Below are 15,798 nucleotides of genomic sequence, written 5' to 3'. Positions count from 1 at the left end.
AGAGGCTTGCACTACAGCGACGCGAAATCCGAGCGATAGCGGAAACAGCTTCCATAGAAATTAAAGAGTAGACACGAACCAAAAAGAAAAGGCAACATTGTACTCGAAAATCAGGCACAAAGCAACGAACTATCACACGAAAGATTGCGGTAAAGTGCTTGCGAATCTTTCGGCAAGCAGCAGGCGGATGGCGTTCACAACATTGCACCGATTTCGCGGCTGGTCGTGCCATCATCAAAGTTTTTCAGCGCTTTGACGAGCTGCGTGAAGCTGGGTCGCATTTCCGGGAGACTGTTCCAGCAACTCATCATGATGTTGTAGAGCTCGGGCATACAGTTTTCTGGCATGGGCAGACGACCACCGGCCTCGACGTGAGCCAGCGTGTCGCGCCCTTCCATCTTGCCGTACGGCGTTGTTCCGTAAGTGAAGCATTCCCCTATCAATGTGCACCGACGAAAAGTGAGATGCAAGCACACACACACACACTTCCGGAGCAAATGGCTCTACTCACAGGCTGTCACGCCGAAAGCCCACACATCGGACATGGTCGAGAACTTGCGGAAGGTCATGGTCTCAGGAGCCATCCACTGTCAAGAAGAGCAAGTTCAAGATCGTCAGTGTCACCAGCACCACAAGCAACAACATTGGCACACACCCGCTACTCACCTTCACGGGAAGTTTGCCGCGCGTTTCCATGCGATAGTAATCGTTCTCGTCGGTCAGCTCGCGAGAAAGTCCAAAGTCGGCAATCTTGACCACCATTCCTTGCCCCACAAGGCAGTTACGCGCGGCGAGATCACGGTGCACAAAGTGGAGCGTACCCAGATACTCCATCCCGAGTGCAATCTGGCGAATAGCATGGATCTGCTCGTTCTGAGTCCACCAAAGCGAGTGGACCTTGGACTTTTGCAGCAGGGTGCGCAAGTCGCCGTACTGCACAAACTCCAACAGAACGAGATGGGGCTCTGACTCTACAAGAGCGGCAAGAAGGCGCACGACATTAGGGTGCACGAACGGAGCCATCAGTTTCGCCTCGCTCTCAAAGTCCTTGCGGGATTTCTCGTCTGCATCAGACTTGAGCGACTTGACTGCAACTTGCACTGTTTCGGATGCTGCAGGTCCAAGCAAATTTTGTGCTCGTTGGGGCAACACGCTGAGCGGCACCTGACCCAGTGCGACATCGCCGAAATTACCACTGGCAAGGTGCTTCACGATCGTCAAGCCATCACGAACACGACGAGAATTGCTGCCGGCAACATAGGCGCTTGCGTAGTCGTAAATCACCTCAGGAGAGGCCGTCGAGATGGCTTGGTACAAAGGTTCTGGCTGCCTTTGACCGGTTGTAGCGTAAGCTGATGAGCTGCCCTCCTCTCTATGAGCTCGCGTCGAATGGGGCATGGAGGAGCCTGTCAGTTCTGACGCCTCGTGATAGATGGGACCGGCAGAGTCCGTCGGTTCTGCCTGCTGATGGCCAAAAGCGGCGTAAGCCGAGGAGTCCTCCTTTTGGTGAGATCGAGTCGAATGGTTCAGAGGAGAGATTGTCATCTCAACCGCGCCCGCAGAGTCCTTTGGTCTCATGGCTGAGCGACGTTGCGAGCGCCGGCGTCGCCACACGATGAATACCACTGCAATTATCGCAACAACGGCAACAGCCACTACTGCAGCAGCGATGGCAGCAGCTGGAGATGAGTCTTGGGAACCGCTGCTGAAGCTTGCAACGGAGGATGCAGCAGACGCCGCAGATGCCGATGCGGTTGACGCGGCAGACGCCGAGAGCGCCGAGGTACCGGATACATCAGAAGCGACCGATGCGGACGCCTGTGAGGCAATGGACGCCGAAGATGCAGTCGCGAGCGACGCAAAAGAAGCCGACAAAGAAGAAGTGGCGGAAACAAGAGACGCAATCGAGGCAGAGGCGGTTGAAGCAACAGAAGCAGCCGAGGCAAACGTGGCAGCCTGCGACGATGCGATTGAGGCGACGGAGGCAGCTGAGGCTGATTGCGTGGACGCATCTGAAGCGATGGATGCGATCGACGCTTTGGTCGCAGCTGTCGCCACAGAAGCAACCGAGGCAGATTGGGTGGATGCGACTGATGCGGCGGAGGCAACGGAGGCGAATGGAGCGCAGGACCCACCCAGCAAACCATAGGCTTCGTAGCATTGATTGCACAAGGCGGACGAAGTGCAGGCCAGGCAATTGGTCGCGCAACAGGAGCCGCTCCCTGAGGCATAGCAGGTGGCACAGGCTGTATCACACGCTGTAGTTTGGGATTGTCAGTGACGGCCGACGACATGGGGATTGCGGTCACCTCGAAAAACTTACGGTAAGGATGGGATGCATTGCCGTATGTGCTGGGTGGAGCGGCAGTGTTCCCACCAGAGGCAAAGTTGTTAGGGCGCAGGAGTTGGGAAAATTGGTTGGAACTTAACGACAAGAACATGCTATTTGGCAAGCCCATAAACAGACCAGGCGGCAACGTGGTGAAGGGATTGTCATTGAGAGTCCTGCAAGTGCCGCAAAGTAAGAAGCAAGTCAGGCACATGCACGAGAAGCTCTTGCTCACAGTGTCGTCAGTGTTGTGAGACCTGTGAACGCGGTTGCGAACGTGCTGGTGATTGTGTTGTTGTGCAGCAGTCTACAGAGACAGGAGTGGTGGCAATGAGTGAGCCGTTTGTCTGTGATTCTTTTTGTCCTTGTTTGCTTACAAGGTACTCAGGGCAGGCAGGCCTACGAATGCGTTTGCAGCAATGCTAGTAATCTGGTTGTTGTACAAATACCTGCAGCAAGAGTGTGTCGCAAAAAAAAAAAAACAATTAGTCACTCGTGCATGATTCTTCAAAGCTGTGCTTTCTTACAAGAACTTTAGCAAAGTTAGGTCGGTAAATGCAGATGAGGGAATGCTGCTGATCTGGTTGTCGGACAGAGATCTAGCGGTACAAAGTCTCAAATGCGTGAGCTGTTTGTTTGTTTGTGTGTGCGTCGCGCGGTTTCTTCTTGTCTCTGCTTGGCTTACAATGTGAGGAGCGCAGTCAGGCCAGGGAATGCCGCGGCGGAAATACTAGTAATCCGGTTCAGATAAAGACTTCTGCAGAAAGAGTCGCCAACGAGTGAGTCGCCAGTCAGTGAGCTGTGTTGGTCTGCAATTCTTCATGCTTTTGCTTGCTTACAATTGTGTTAGCGCAGTCAGGCCTGAGAACGCGTTTGCAGACACACTGGTGATCTGGTTGCCGGACAGATAGCTGCAAAAAGCGCCAGAAACGCATGAGCCACGATGCGTGTGTGATTCATGGTGTGTCTTTGCTTGCTTACAGCAGCTTCAGCGAAGTCATGCCTGTGAATGTGTTTGCGGGAATGCTGCTGATCTGGTTGTCGTACATATACCTAGAGAGAGGGTGTGTCACAAGCAAGTGAGTCATTTGTGCGCGGTTGGTCAATGTCCGTCCTTGCTTACATGTAAGTCACCGCACTCAGACTTGAGAATGTACCTGCAGAAATGCTGGTGATTGAGTTGTTGTAGAGATGCCTACAAATGGAGTCGAAAGCAAGTGAGCCGTTAGAGCGTGACTCGTCACGTACTTGCTTGCTTACAGTTGTGTCAGCGCGCTCAGGCTTGCGAATGCAGTGGAGGGAATGTTGGTGATCCGGTTGGTGTGAAGATGCCTACAGACAGCGTCGCAGACGAGTGAGCCGGCGACGCGTGAATTTTTATGTCTGTTTGCTCGTGCTTACAAGGAACCCAGCGCGGTCAGGTCGTCGAATGCGTTGGCTGCGATGCTGGTGATACGGTTGTTGAACAGAGACCTGCAAAATAGAGTCAAACAAATGAGCATGTCGCTTGTGCGTGATTCTTCCTGTCGTTGCTTGTTTACAAGTATTGCAGCGAAGTTAGGTTTGCGAATGCAGAGGCGGGAACGCTGGTAATCAGGTTGTCGTTCAGAGACCTATAGAATGAGTTGCAAACGAGTGAGCGGTTTATTGCGCGATTCCTCAAGCCTGTGCTTGCTTACAAGGTATTCAGCACACTCAGGTCATCGAATGCGTTTGCAGGAATGCTGGTAATCTGGTTGTCGTACAGTTGCCTGCAAACAGAGTCGCAGATAAGATCGTCGTTTGGCACACCAATCGTCCTGTCTTTCCCAGCTTACAGGCTATTCAGCGCAGTCAGACCTGCGAATGTATTTGGGGCAATCGAAGTGACCTGATTGCTCCACAAATACCTGCAGACAATAGCACCAAGAATTGTGAGTTATTGCGCGTTTGCTTGTGGATTTTCTTGTTTTTTTGCTTACAGGTACTGGAGCGCAGTCAGGCCTGCGAATGTAGTGGAGAGAATGCTGGTCAACCGGTTGTTATCCATATTCCTAAACATGCGAGTGGCAAACGAGTAGTGAGCCCTGTGTGGTTGTGTAGTTCTGCCTGTTGCCGCTTGCTTACAAGAAAGTCAGCGCAGTCAAGCCCGTGAATGCGGAGTCGGAAATGCTGGTGATCTGGTTTATGTATAGATCCCTACGTGATAGAGTCGCGATGAAGTGAGTCGTTTGTCGGCGATGATTCTTCGCGTCTTTGCTTGCTTACAGGTAGGTCGCCGCAGTCAGGCCTGCGAATGCGAAGGCGGGAATGCTGGTGATCAGGTTTATGGACACATCGCTACAGAAAGAGTTGCAAACAAAGTTAGCCATTGTTGTTGTGGGCATTAGTAGCTCGATGGTCTTTTGCTTGTTTACATTTGGGACAGCGCAGTCAGGCCTGTGAATGCGTAGGGGGGAATGCTGGTGATATTGTTGCTTCGCAGAACTCTAGAGAAAGGGTCGAACGAGTGAGCAGTTTGCGTGTCATTTTTCATGCCATCGCTTTGCGTACAAAACACTCAGCCCAGTCAGGTCTGTGAATACAGAGGCAGGAATGCTGGTGATCTGGTTAAACTCCAAACGCCTACGGATGGGAGCGCGAACGAAGTGAGCAATTTGCGTGTGACTTTTGGTTCTGACTTGGTTTTTTTTTTGATTGCTTACAGCCAAGTCAGCGCAGTCAGGCCCGTGAATAGGGTTGCAGAAATGCTGGTGATCCGGTTGCTGTTCAGTTGCCTGCAGAGAGTCTCTCACCAAAACGTCAGCCGTTTCATCGTGATTCGTCAATGTCCATCCCTTGCTTACAATTGTTTCAGCGCAGGCAAGCCTGCGAATGCACCTGCAGGAACGCTGCTGAGCCGGTTGTTGTTCAGAAACCTGCAGACAGTGGTCAGAAAACAAACCGTTTGCGCGAGATTCTTCGTTTCGTTGAGTGCTTACAACTGGCTCAGCGCAGACAGACCGGTGAATGCGTTTGCCGAAATGTCGGTGAGACGGTTGTTGTTCAGTTGCCTGCAGAGAGCGTCACCGAAAAGCGTCAGTTGGTTTGTGAGATTCGCGTCAATGTCCAGCCCTTGCTTACAATGATATCACCGCAGTCAGGCCAGTGAATGCATCTGCGGGAATATAGGTGATCTGGTTGCCGTACACCTGCCTATGAAATTGAATCGCAAAAGAACTGAGCGGATTGTTGTCTGTGAAGCTTCATCATGGCTCGAATGGCGTTGTTCGCTTACAAGATTTGCAGCACAGTCAGGCCTGGGAATGCAGAGGTGGGGATGCTGGTGATCTGGTTGTTGTTCAGGTACCTGTCGACCGTAGACCAATTATGAGGGGTCTTGCGAATTGAAGCAAGATCAACTCAACGGCAGCTCTTACAGCTGCGTTGTGGTGTTTGGGATTCCGCTTGGAATGGCCGTGAGAGCCTTGTCAATGCAGTTGACAGTGGTTACCGAGCAAGTGCACACGCCGCCAGCACCACAGGCGTCAACTGCTTGTGCCAACGGGATGTGATAAATCACGCAGAAGAAGAGCAGCAAAAGCAGCAGACCAACGCCAGATCCCTTCGGTGTCATCTGTCGAGGATAGCGGTGTTCTGATTTGCACAAAGTGAGCTTGCAGCAAACGCTTGCCCGGCGCAAGGGCATAGTACTGAAATCCATCTGAACGTATGTCTGTGCATGCGTGTATGTGTCTGGATGGCGTCAAGCACGCGTGGAGTGGCGATTTTCAATGCAGCAGGATCACAATCTCCGACGCAACGTCTGCCCGCTCCCAACGCGCTTCCAACAGTGCCATTGAAGCAAATGCGCCCATGAGTGAGTACGTCGACGCATCAGCTGTGATCCCCGCATGAGAGGGCTTCAGGAGGGACTCTCAAAGGGGTTTGCATCTGAAGCGGGAGCGGGTGATTGATTGTTTGGTAATTTGTTTGTTTTGATTGTGATTCGGGAGGAGGGCAACCTGCTGCTGCTCCTCACTGCGGCTGCTTGGTTGATAGAAGTGTGACTACAGCAACAGACCACACCAGACGCCAGACGGGGGAGAGGGTGGGGGGAGGACTGGCGCGGAAAACGAGCGCGAGGACGACCTCCAACCTTTTGGCAACCCGCTGCTAAAAAGCCGACTTTGTCGCAAGCAGCAATACTACAGCAGCGGCCAATCCATCCCACCTGCAGCAACAGGAAGCGAGACAATAGAATCGAAAGCGAGAGCATGTTGCGCGTTTGGCGGACTTTGGTTTGATGGATGCGCGTTTGGCTTACTTTGGCGATCAATCGGCGAAAAAACAGTACAAAATACAAAGTGAAAAACTTGACCCAAAACAATCCAAAATAAAAAAGTGAAAAACTTGATTTGGAACTCGCTCGGCTGCAATTTTCTACTTTTATGGCGCAGCACAATCATCACAGGACCCTAACGTCTCAACGCTTGCATTCCAAAGCTGCAAATGGAGCATGGTATAAATACAGGTAAAAGAGCAAAAATTACAACGATGCTGTGATTGTTGTGAAGATGGCGGGTCTGACCACGCGGTGCAGTAGTGCAATCGTCTAATATGGGCTGAATAAGCAGGCTTTAATAGTTTCATTCCATCTCCATTGCATCTGTGGGTGGCTCTGGTAGCAGCTGTTGAATCAATTCGAGCAACTGGTTTATCCGGTCCTCCGTCAAGCGCTCTTCGATTTCCTCCACAAGCTGTTTTTCATCGACACACAAATGTCCACCGAGCGAGGCATGCAAAACGTCAGCAATCACTCGCGTTTCCAATCAAGGCGCGTTGAGTCGTAGGTTACCGGTGTCATTGCAGGCAGGGTCGCGGGACGGAGATTGATCAATTGCAGAATCTCGCCCTTGGTGAGCTGGAATGGCTGCACGGCCTTGACAAAAGCCTCAATGCTTTGCTTATTTTGCACATGGCATGGCGTTTCTGCCAAGTACTGTCGGACCTGTCGTGTTCCAAATTCAAGCCGAGTAGAGCACAGCCCGTTTAGAATGACGGCCAGCGCGAACCTGGCATTCCTGTCTTGTCTTCAGCCCAAACACGATGCACGACAGCAATGCCACTGCACTCACCTCGTAGGCAATCGTGTGCAGGGCTTGGATGTGCGTTGGCTGCGCCGAGGCGCTTCCAGCAGGAGCGGGCTGGGCACTCGAGCCGCCAGCCAGCGACCAGGTGCCATTGGTGACTGCCGAGACGATCGTGTACACTTCATAGTTGCTCAGCAACGCCGTGATTGGTTCAAGGCTGCAACGGACGCGGGAGTTGGCGGGAACGAGTGTGAGTGACCAAAAACCAAGTGCGCCATGAGGCAATCCGAACGGGCCCAGTTCAACAGACTCCCATGTATCTCGGTCAATCGAGATCCAGGCCACATTCGAAAAGAGTTATTCTGCAGAGAGTTACCAGACAGATCCGGCAGTGGGCTTGTGCTGTGCGGCAGCCATCGTCGTTGTTGGTTTGTTGGGTGTGAAAGCGAAATAGACGACTGCTGCCAATCTCGATTTGACAATGATGAAAAGGGAGCAGTAAAAATTCGATAACGAGCATGAGGCGTGTGTTTGTGCAATTTGATTTCTCAATGGTGTGGTAAGGCGGAGGGGGGCGGGGGCGGGCTTTCTGAATTGGAATCTTTGGCGGTTTGACCCGTTGAGCGAGCCTATCAGCCAAGAAATGGCAAGTTTGCAGTCATTCTTGCAGATTCTGAATGTAGAAACGATTTTCTCATTATTGCGCCTATTAAAACGCTGATCGGCGGCTTTGTGCACAAAAACCGTACCAGCTGGTCTGCAGGCCGGATTTGATGCGTATTGTTTCAGCAAGGCATGCAGTATCCACAATGCGCCTATTCGCCCCAAATCACTCTTTCACATATTCAATGTATTTCAGCAAGCACAGGGTTGATTTTTGCAGAAAATGGCGAATATTGGCGTCCGAGAACATGTATCACTTCAACGCCAAACTTTTGGCGGTTTTCGTCTCCAATGCTGGCTCGCCACCATCCGCACGAGCCTTCCCTCTGATAATACTCGATCAACAGTCATATTTCTGTTAAAATAGAAATGGTTTCGACCGCGATACTGCCGGCGTTATCGCATAGTAAACCGGGATCGGTGACCGGTTTCATCCGTTTGTTTCTCGCTGATTTCAAACACAATCCAGCAACAGGTGCCCAAGTCACTGAATAATACAAGCACGAGCAGTATCTACCAAGTTTTCATCGCTCCAATTGCCAACCTGCACCTTTGTTTGACATGTTGTGACAATTCATCTATTCTTTGAAACTCGAAAAGCCGAATACAGATTGAATTGTTGGCTTTGGTCGTCTGAATTGAAACGGAAAAACACAGAGCAAAATCAAACCAACAGTCTTCAAGCGAATTCCTTAAGGAAGGGAGGAGCTGCATGCAACTGTAACGTGCAACTGTCACCTGCAGCGGAATGTCGACCCTGATCATCTTGAATGCTGTCCACTGATAAACAAAGACAAAAAGGATTGAATGTCGACAATCCAATCGCTGCAATCCAAACAATGCTATCGCGATTTTGAGAAACAAAAGGAAAAACAAAAAACAAAAAACAAAAAACAAAAAACAAAAAAAAAAAAAAAAACACAAACAAACAAATTCAAACAATCCAATCCATTGTCGCGGAGTGTTGCGCTTGCACACTCATGTCATGTGTGGCGATTGCAAGGGAGATGCGTTCACTGTCGTCTCTGTTGTTGTGCTTTTGAAAGGGGGTGAAATAGGTGTCGTCCGCAGAATGAATCACAACTCAGCACATCAGAAGTGCCCATGGGAAAAACAAAACGCCCATTCCAACGTCCTCCCGGACGCAAAGTGCAACCGCAGTTGGCTCTATCGTTGGTTGATGTGCACTGGCCCACGGCTCACTCGGAACGCGAGCCATTGGAAGCATCTGATGCGCACTGAGTGGAGACTGTCATCGGATTTTTCGTTTTCGATCGTCAACACCCCGTTTTTGATCTCAAACAATGTGGCTGTCGACATCATCCATCGCGCTAGCAATCGCGTAACAACACCCGAACAGCCAAGTACAGAAGCACGCACCGACTGTCAACACAATGGTGTAATGGTGTTGCTTTGAAAGCTTGATCTCTGGCTGCAAGACTCAATGCATCCAACTCTCTCCTGTTTCACTCAAATTCAATCGTGTGCCACACCAGTCTTTTTTATTTTATATTTTATATTTTTTCTTTTATTCTTTTATTCTTTTTGTCCCGCAAGACTTTTACATTCCATCGTCCTACCCTGGTTTTGCTTTTGACCGAGTTTTCCCTTCTCTCCACTCGGTTGCGTTCACACGCACAGACATACAGCTGTCACACACACACATACGCACGCGCATACGCACATACGCAGCCAAAGGATGATCGCAGGTTCGAGCATCCGCCGTTCTTCTTCGAAGCCTTCTCGAAGGTCGTTCGCGCTGTGGCTTTGCATTTTTGCCACCCTTTTCACGACGCTTGCCGCTCCTGCGCTGGCCGCACCAGTGCGCAACCGTCGCCATCGCGCAAAGCCATTGCCAGATGAGGTAATCCATCCACTCTGCACCCATCCTCAACACCTCTCGCCGTTCCTACAACGCTCTGACAGCACCGATGGTCGCTTTGGTCCTGCGGGAGCTGCGGTTTTTTAAAAAAGTTTTCAAAAGTCGGTTTTTTTAATTTTTTTTTTTTATCTTTTGTGATGGCTTTTTTTTTTCTTTCTGGATTATGTGTTTTCCGCAGTGCCACCCACATTTGCAGTGGTCGGGCATACACGCAACACAGTGATTCCAACATCTATTTCATCACACAGACAACAATTCCCCTTCCGCACTCGTCTATGAATAGCGAGCCAACGTGCTTTGTTCTGTTCTGTCTGTGTGTCTGTGGGTTTTTCCCCCCTGCGGCTTGCTCAGCTGATTGTTTGGGCTCGACTGTGACGCATTTTTGTCTTTTCAGACCTTACTTTTTCTTTTTTGTTCCGCTTCCCTTCTCTTTTGGGAGCTGCGCAGAATCGCGGACTGTGTCGTTGTTGTTTGGGCGGCTTTCCGATCGTGCGGCAAATAAAATGCGCTCCAAGTCGAGTGGAGTGGACAGCAGGGATTCGCTTTCTGGATGTGTGCGGTGGGGTAGTGGCTGTTTTTGTGGTGTGCAGCTGCTCACGTATTTTTTTTTTTTTTTTTTTTTTTTTTTTTTGTGAAACAGAGTTTTCTCACACCGTTCCAAGTGCGTCGGACTCGATTCGACCAGGCTGCCGATGGCTCTGTCTTGGATGATCGCCGCACGCTGGTTTATGTTGCGATCGAAGTCCACAACTCGCAGATCAAGCTGAACGACCGGATTGTCAACCCCGAGGGAGCTGCAAGTGAAGGTGCTCGGCTCGACGTCGACGCACTTGTCATCGACAAGTCCCCAGAGGGCTTGGTGCTCGAGCGCGCAGTGGTGACTGTGTCCGTGGAAGTGCATGCCGGCTTTGACACTGTTCGGGCATTGAACGAGGCAACTGGATTGCCCTCGCTCAGCCGACGACTGCTCGTTGCCGTCCGTGTCCTCGAAATTGCCAATGTGCGCGCTGTGCATGTGGATTTGCAGCAAGTTTCCATCCTGTTTGACGACCACGGCCACGAGCGATCGCGAAGCATGGTTGGCATTGGCATGCATGACGATGACAATGACCAAGAGTTGAGCGAGTCTCCCAGCGAACCGCAAGTTCCCCAGGAGGTGGTCGATCAAGATGACGCACCAGGCTGCAACAGCACTTGCGTGTCCTTCCCATGCCGCTGGACCCGTGCTCCTCTCATCGTCAAAGTCATGTTTGTCATGGGCACTTCTTGCATTTGCCTGATCGCTCTCTACTTTGTCGTGTCGCGGCTATGTTGCAATCCCGCAAACAAGGCGCGCGCATCAAGGAATAACTATGGCAAGAATCTTCTCGTCGCGCATCCGACAGTCCAGTATACCATGCTCCTGAATACCTTTGATGAAGAGCTCCAAAAGTAGCCTCGGTGATCCGTGTTGAAACCCTCGCGCTCGTTTTTTTTTTTTTTTTGTTTTGGTGTCCCTCTCGCTCCTCCTCTCTCTGTCCCACCTCTCTCTTTGATAGACGAAGGTGTAAACTCCTCTCTGTACCTTTATCTTTGATAGACGAAGGCGTAAATTTGTGAATATTTATAAATCTTTGATAGACGAAGGCGTAGAGAGGGCCTCCCTAAAAAGACTCAGTCCAAAAACCATTGCGCCCCCACCCTAAAAAGACTCAAACCCGATTATCTCGGCTTGTATTCCTCCCACCCCGCCGCCGTCTTCGAATATCAATGAACACTCATTCCAGCTACAAGGAAGACATGGTCAGACGGGCGCAGGAGCAACTTGAGGTCGGCCTCGCCCAGATTGCGACCGCGTCTCCCTTCCGCCAGAGGCTCCTGACGAAGGCCACCGCCCTCAAACTATACTATTTTGACCCGTTCCTATCCACTACGGATGTCGGCGGAGCTCCGGGAGCCTCCGCCGAGCGAATCTGGACGACCCGCCAAATCGCCCATGCGCTGGGTCGATCGCAGTCCATGATCGCCCGCTGCATCAAGGCCCACGCCAACCTCGCTCCTGACATTCCTGGAATGACCTTAGATGAGTTGGCTGACGTTCTGCGCGAGGATCCCATCCAGGGACAAGGCTACGTGTTCACCGTCCCCGAGGAGCAAGAGCTCGTCGAGTTTGTCAAGCGGTGCTGCTTAGGAGCTATCTCTCTGAGCAAAACGGAATTCACTCGATATGTGCTTGCAGCCTCGAAGGTGCCGAGGCCGGACGGCGTGGAAAGACGTCAATTTGAGCACGACAAAGTTTCCGACAAGTGGGTCAATGATTTTGTCGCCCGTCACAGCTCACAGATTGGCTGGCGCAGTAGCAGCGTGTTGGAAACACTTCGAGTGGCTGCTTTGAGTGAAAAGAAGCTCGGCAGTTTGTTCGCGCTACTGGCGGAGTACAGCAATCTTTACCCGACTCTTTTCGCTACGCCGGCCAATATTTTCAACATGGACGAGTCGGATTGCTCTGTGGGTCGTAAAAAGAAGCGTGCCCTGGCTGCTGTTGGTGTCAAGCGTGTCAGTCGGCGATCTGGCCGAACCATTACGATGGGACCGCATGTTACTGGTCTGTTTACTGTTTGTGCTGATGGCACCGCTCCTGTTGCGCCCCACTTCATTGTCGCGCATCCACGGCCCACTCTACCTCACAGGTGCACCGAGGGCCTGGACGAGGAGTTGATTCACCAGTCCGAGTCCGGCTTCATCAACGAGGAAATCTTCGACAAGTGGTTTCGAGATTTCGTCGAGGTCGTCAAGGAGCGAGCTACCACCACCCCCGTTCTATTGGTGATGGATGGCAGCTCGTGTCACAAGTTCACTGTCGGGTTGATTGACCTCGCGGTGAGCAACAACATCCTGGTTGCGATCCTTCCATCGCACACGTCGACTCACTTGCAGCCGCTCGACGTCACCGTCTTTGCCTGGTACAAGAACTTGCTCGAGACTCACGTGCAGTCGATTTTGGATGAAGACTCGCCACTCATCGACGTGAACATCAAGCTTCACGGGGCCATTCGGGCGTGGAACGAAATTGACGACCGATCCAACTTGATCCGATCTGGGTTTCGCCAAACTGGTATCTATCCGCTGGACACGGAAAAGCACAAGACCCTAGCGTTGCCTTCCGTCGCTGACGTTGCCGTGTCTACGACCCCCCTCGCTGCACATTCCCGAGCCACCCCCGACCCCGGATGCTCGGTATTCGGCGTTGTACCGTGTCCGTCAGATTGCCGATGCCGCCCTGGTAACCATTGGTTGCACTCCGAGAGCTCTACAGCAAAAGAGGGTGCACGATGCAGCGGTAGCTGATTTGCGTCGAAATCTCGAGGTCGAACTTTCGGTGCAAGAAGTCCTTCGGGCCCCACCCAGGCCCCTGCGGTCCAGGAGCATTGGCAACAGCTCCATGCGCGTTTCTATGAACTCGACCGCTCGATCCCCGCTTACGCCGGAGAATAGGGATGCCCAGCTTAAGCGGCAGGAGTTGCAAGAGAAGAGGAAGCAGCTCGAACCTCTGAAAGAAGAGTACAATCGGCAACGGCCCATCTTCCTCCGCACGCTAAAAGACCTTGACTCACGCATCTTGACACTTGCGGAGACAATTCTTGCTCTGGAGACTCAGCTGGCTGCTCTGGGAGAAGAGGTCGAGCAGGACATCGAATCGGCAACTGCCGCGGAGACCCGAAACAAGCTAGCTGCTGCTCGCCTGCAGCATACCAAGCTCGTACGTGACCGCGCGACATTTTTCAAGAACCGTCTCAAGCGACCCACTCTTCTAAGTCTTGAGCCAGCGGCGACCGCTTCCACACCTCTCGTTCCTCGGCGCGTCAGCAGGCCTAGGCCCATTCTCGCTTCGCAATCGATGGCGAACGACACTGTCGACTTGGATCAATCAGCCAGCGAGGAGGAAAGCGAGTCTGACGACGATGACGACGAGAATCAAGCGTCGTCCGAAATGGCTTCCGCTGCCATCGGCCACAACGACAACCAGGAGGACCCCAGCGATGTCCAGCGTCAACCTCAAGCCGCCCGCAAGCGTCGCCAGGAAGATGACGATGAAAACGTCGCGCCCGTCTTCACCACGGTCACATCAGACTCGAGCGATGTTGTTCAAGTCGATTATCAGCTGAGCTCCACCGAACTCCAAGAAATCCGACGCTATCGCATGCCAACGCGTAGTACTACGAAGCAAGATGGACATAATGTCAAATTGGCGCGTGTAGACCTCCAACCTGCGTCGTCAAGGCCGGCGCTCAGCGACCTGACAAACCTTTCTCGAAGCAACACGCTACCACTGTAATTTTCCGTGTTTTGTGTTCAATTCTATGTGCATCCCATGTCATTCAATGTAGTTATGTGTTTTTTCCGGTCAAAAAGGGTGAAATCATGTCTAGGCAGGGGAAGATTGGACCATGCCCGTCCGGCGCGGGCGGTCTGGCACCTGCCGGGTTCTGTGGTCACATACAGTAACCGTCGCACCAACTGCAATACATAGATACCAGTTGGTATTACATGTCCCAGTTGAAGATGGGCCGACAGATCCTCGACACGGGCGACACGGGACTGGCAAAGTCAGTTTCTCCCTAAAAAGACTCAGCCCTAATGCACGCCCAGCCAAATCGAAGCGAAAATTTTCCCCTCCGATTCGCACCAAAATTACCAAATCAACTATATAATTTATGCTCTTTCCAATGATATAGGTGGCAGGGCGAGGAAATGAACAGGGGGGACTGAGTCTTTTTAGGGAGGCCCTCTCTAAATTTGTGAAAATTTATAAGACACTACTGGCCCAACTTTTTTCGACCTTTTTCTCTTCTTTTTGGTCTTTTGCTTCCCCCCGAATCCCTTTTTCCTATCCCCATCCCAATCACCCCCACCAGGTGCTTGGAATATAGTCTTGTGTCGAATTCTAGAGGAGGAAGGCGATAGGTGACGAAGGTGACAGCGGGGCTAGGGTCACTCGAATGGCTTTTTTGATGGGTGCACACTCCGCGGTTTCGAAACGACCGCTACTTTGGGGGACTCGACTTCGAATAGGTGTCGACCATCACGGTGAATCTGAATGATTGGGGGTGTTTGACGTGCGTGGTACATGTTGTAGCATAGTATGCGCATGCGAAGCTGCGAGCCTTTCGCCGATGCCTGGCAACAGCACTCTTTTTGTTTTTTCTTCGTTTTGTTTGTTTCAGTCGCATTGAAATTTTGCATCACTAGCCGATAGAGACCCATGATTGTTTCTCCTGAATGTTCTGCTAAGACTGTCCCGAGTGCCGTCCCTCCCCCCCCAAAAAAACAAAACAAAGTGAAAGAGAGCTAAATTAGTTGCGGAAAATAGCCGATCACTTTTCTTTTTGTTGTTCTCCCTTTTGCCTTTTTCCTTTCCCTTTGCTTGCTGTTTGCCGTTTCAGAGCAAGGTAGAACATGCCTCATCAGACGCATGCAGAAGCGCATACTCTCTTTTGATGGTCTGGCTGCTTCTGACGTGGTCTCCGCATGGCGAAGCCCGGCAATGAAGGATTGGGTGGCAATGAGGGATTGGGTGGAAAAGCATGATGTCTCGCACTCTTTCCCTGCCTCTTCTGTCGGATGCGGCATGTTGCAAACGCGCTACTCTCACCAAGCAGAAGCAGTGAGAAACAGCTGGCACTGAGACCGGTCTCGAAAAGTCGCAAATCGAGCCAAGAAACACAGCAGCAACAAAAACACAAACAAACAAACAAACAAACAAAAAAAAAAAATCAATGAGTCGACTTCTTGTTTCCAGGCGCAATCTGACATTGAAAACGACGGCAGTGACCGACATTCGCGTGCGGGGAGAGGCAACACATCTTGTTAGTCTGTGCGATCTTCATGGAAAA

At 51.5% G+C, this 15,798-nt stretch overlaps 4 protein-coding genes across 4 annotated transcripts; 2 read left to right on the top strand and 2 right to left on the bottom strand.

Moving 5' to 3' along the window:
• Window positions 1-147: 147 nt before the first annotated feature.
• Window positions 148-6,640, bottom strand: CAOG_04368 (tyrosine-protein kinase Src42A). Its single transcript, XM_004348146.2, has 28 exons — window positions 6,615-6,640; window positions 5,728-5,944; window positions 5,586-5,657; window positions 5,432-5,503; window positions 5,290-5,361; window positions 5,155-5,226; window positions 5,014-5,085; window positions 4,862-4,933; window positions 4,726-4,797; window positions 4,577-4,648; window positions 4,436-4,507; window positions 4,291-4,362; window positions 4,147-4,218; window positions 4,009-4,080; window positions 3,871-3,942; window positions 3,731-3,802; window positions 3,590-3,661; window positions 3,453-3,524; window positions 3,311-3,382; window positions 3,169-3,240; window positions 3,015-3,086; window positions 2,857-2,928; window positions 2,707-2,778; window positions 2,565-2,636; window positions 2,324-2,505; window positions 667-2,258; window positions 512-587; window positions 148-436 (listed from the first exon to the last, which is right to left on the bottom strand). Exons 2-28 carry the CDS (start codon window positions 5,922-5,924, stop codon window positions 195-197), a joined length of 3,873 nt encoding a protein of 1,290 aa, XP_004348196.2. The 5' UTR covers window positions 5,925-5,944; window positions 6,615-6,640; the 3' UTR covers window positions 148-194.
• A 154-nt stretch (window positions 6,641-6,794) lies between these two features.
• Window positions 6,795-7,831, bottom strand: CAOG_04367 (hypothetical protein). Its single transcript, XM_004348145.2, has 4 exons — window positions 7,757-7,831; window positions 7,426-7,597; window positions 7,146-7,298; window positions 6,795-7,047 (listed from the first exon to the last, which is right to left on the bottom strand). The coding sequence occupies exons 1-4, from the start codon at window positions 7,795-7,797 to the stop codon at window positions 6,937-6,939; spliced, it is 477 nt and encodes a 158-aa protein (XP_004348195.1). The 5' UTR covers window positions 7,798-7,831; the 3' UTR covers window positions 6,795-6,936.
• A 1,729-nt stretch (window positions 7,832-9,560) lies between these two features.
• On the top strand, window positions 9,561-11,548 carry CAOG_04366 (hypothetical protein). Its single transcript, XM_004348144.2, has 2 exons — window positions 9,561-9,907; window positions 10,566-11,548. The coding sequence occupies exons 1-2, from the start codon at window positions 9,743-9,745 to the stop codon at window positions 11,358-11,360; spliced, it is 960 nt and encodes a 319-aa protein (XP_004348194.2). The 5' UTR covers window positions 9,561-9,742; the 3' UTR covers window positions 11,361-11,548.
• Window positions 11,549-11,674: 126 nt separating this feature from the next.
• CAOG_08777 (hypothetical protein) lies at window positions 11,675-14,240 on the top strand (the record flags this gene model as incomplete). Its single annotated transcript, XM_011272105.1, has 2 exons — window positions 11,675-13,141; window positions 13,170-14,240. 2 exons carry the CDS (start codon window positions 11,675-11,677, stop codon window positions 14,238-14,240), a joined length of 2,538 nt encoding a protein of 845 aa, XP_011270407.1.
• Window positions 14,241-15,798: the final 1,558 nt, after the last annotated feature.

This window comes from Capsaspora owczarzaki, assembly GCF_000151315.2.
Source record: "Capsaspora owczarzaki ATCC 30864 unplaced genomic scaffold supercont2.6, whole genome shotgun sequence".
Classification (NCBI taxonomy): Eukaryota; class Filasterea; order Ministeriida; family Capsasporidae; genus Capsaspora; species Capsaspora owczarzaki.
Note: the sequence above shows the minus strand (reverse complement) of the source record. Positions and strands in the feature narration are given on the sequence as shown.

Coding starts and splice junctions, on each gene's coding strand:
- CAOG_04368 (XM_004348146.2), bottom strand. CDS start 5,924: ATGACACCGAAGGGATCTGGCGTTGGTCTGCTGCTTTTGCTGCTCTTC. Junction 4,219..4,290: donor CTGACTGCGCTCCAGTACCT/GTAAGCAAAAAA, acceptor TATTGTCTGCAG/GTATTTGTGGAGCAATCAGG. Junction 3,803..3,870: donor CTAACTTCGCTGCAATACTT/GTAAACAAGCAA, acceptor TCTATTTTGCAG/GTCTCTGTTCAACAACCGTA.
- CAOG_04366 (XM_004348144.2), top strand. CDS start 9,743: ATGATCGCAGGTTCGAGCATCCGCCGTTCTTCTTCGAAGCCTTCTCGA. Junction 9,908..10,565: donor CAAAGCCATTGCCAGATGAG/GTAATCCATCCA, acceptor TTTGTGAAACAG/AGTTTTCTCACACCGTTCCA.
- CAOG_04367 (XM_004348145.2), bottom strand. CDS start 7,797: ATGGCTGCCGCACAGCACAAGCCCACTGCCGGATCTGTCTG. Junction 7,299..7,425: donor TGCACACGATTGCCTACGAG/GTGAGTGCAGTG, acceptor GGAACACGACAG/GTCCGACAGTACTTGGCAGA. Junction 7,048..7,145: donor CCCTGCCTGCAATGACACCG/GTAACCTACGAC, acceptor GATGAAAAACAG/CTTGTGGAGGAAATCGAAGA.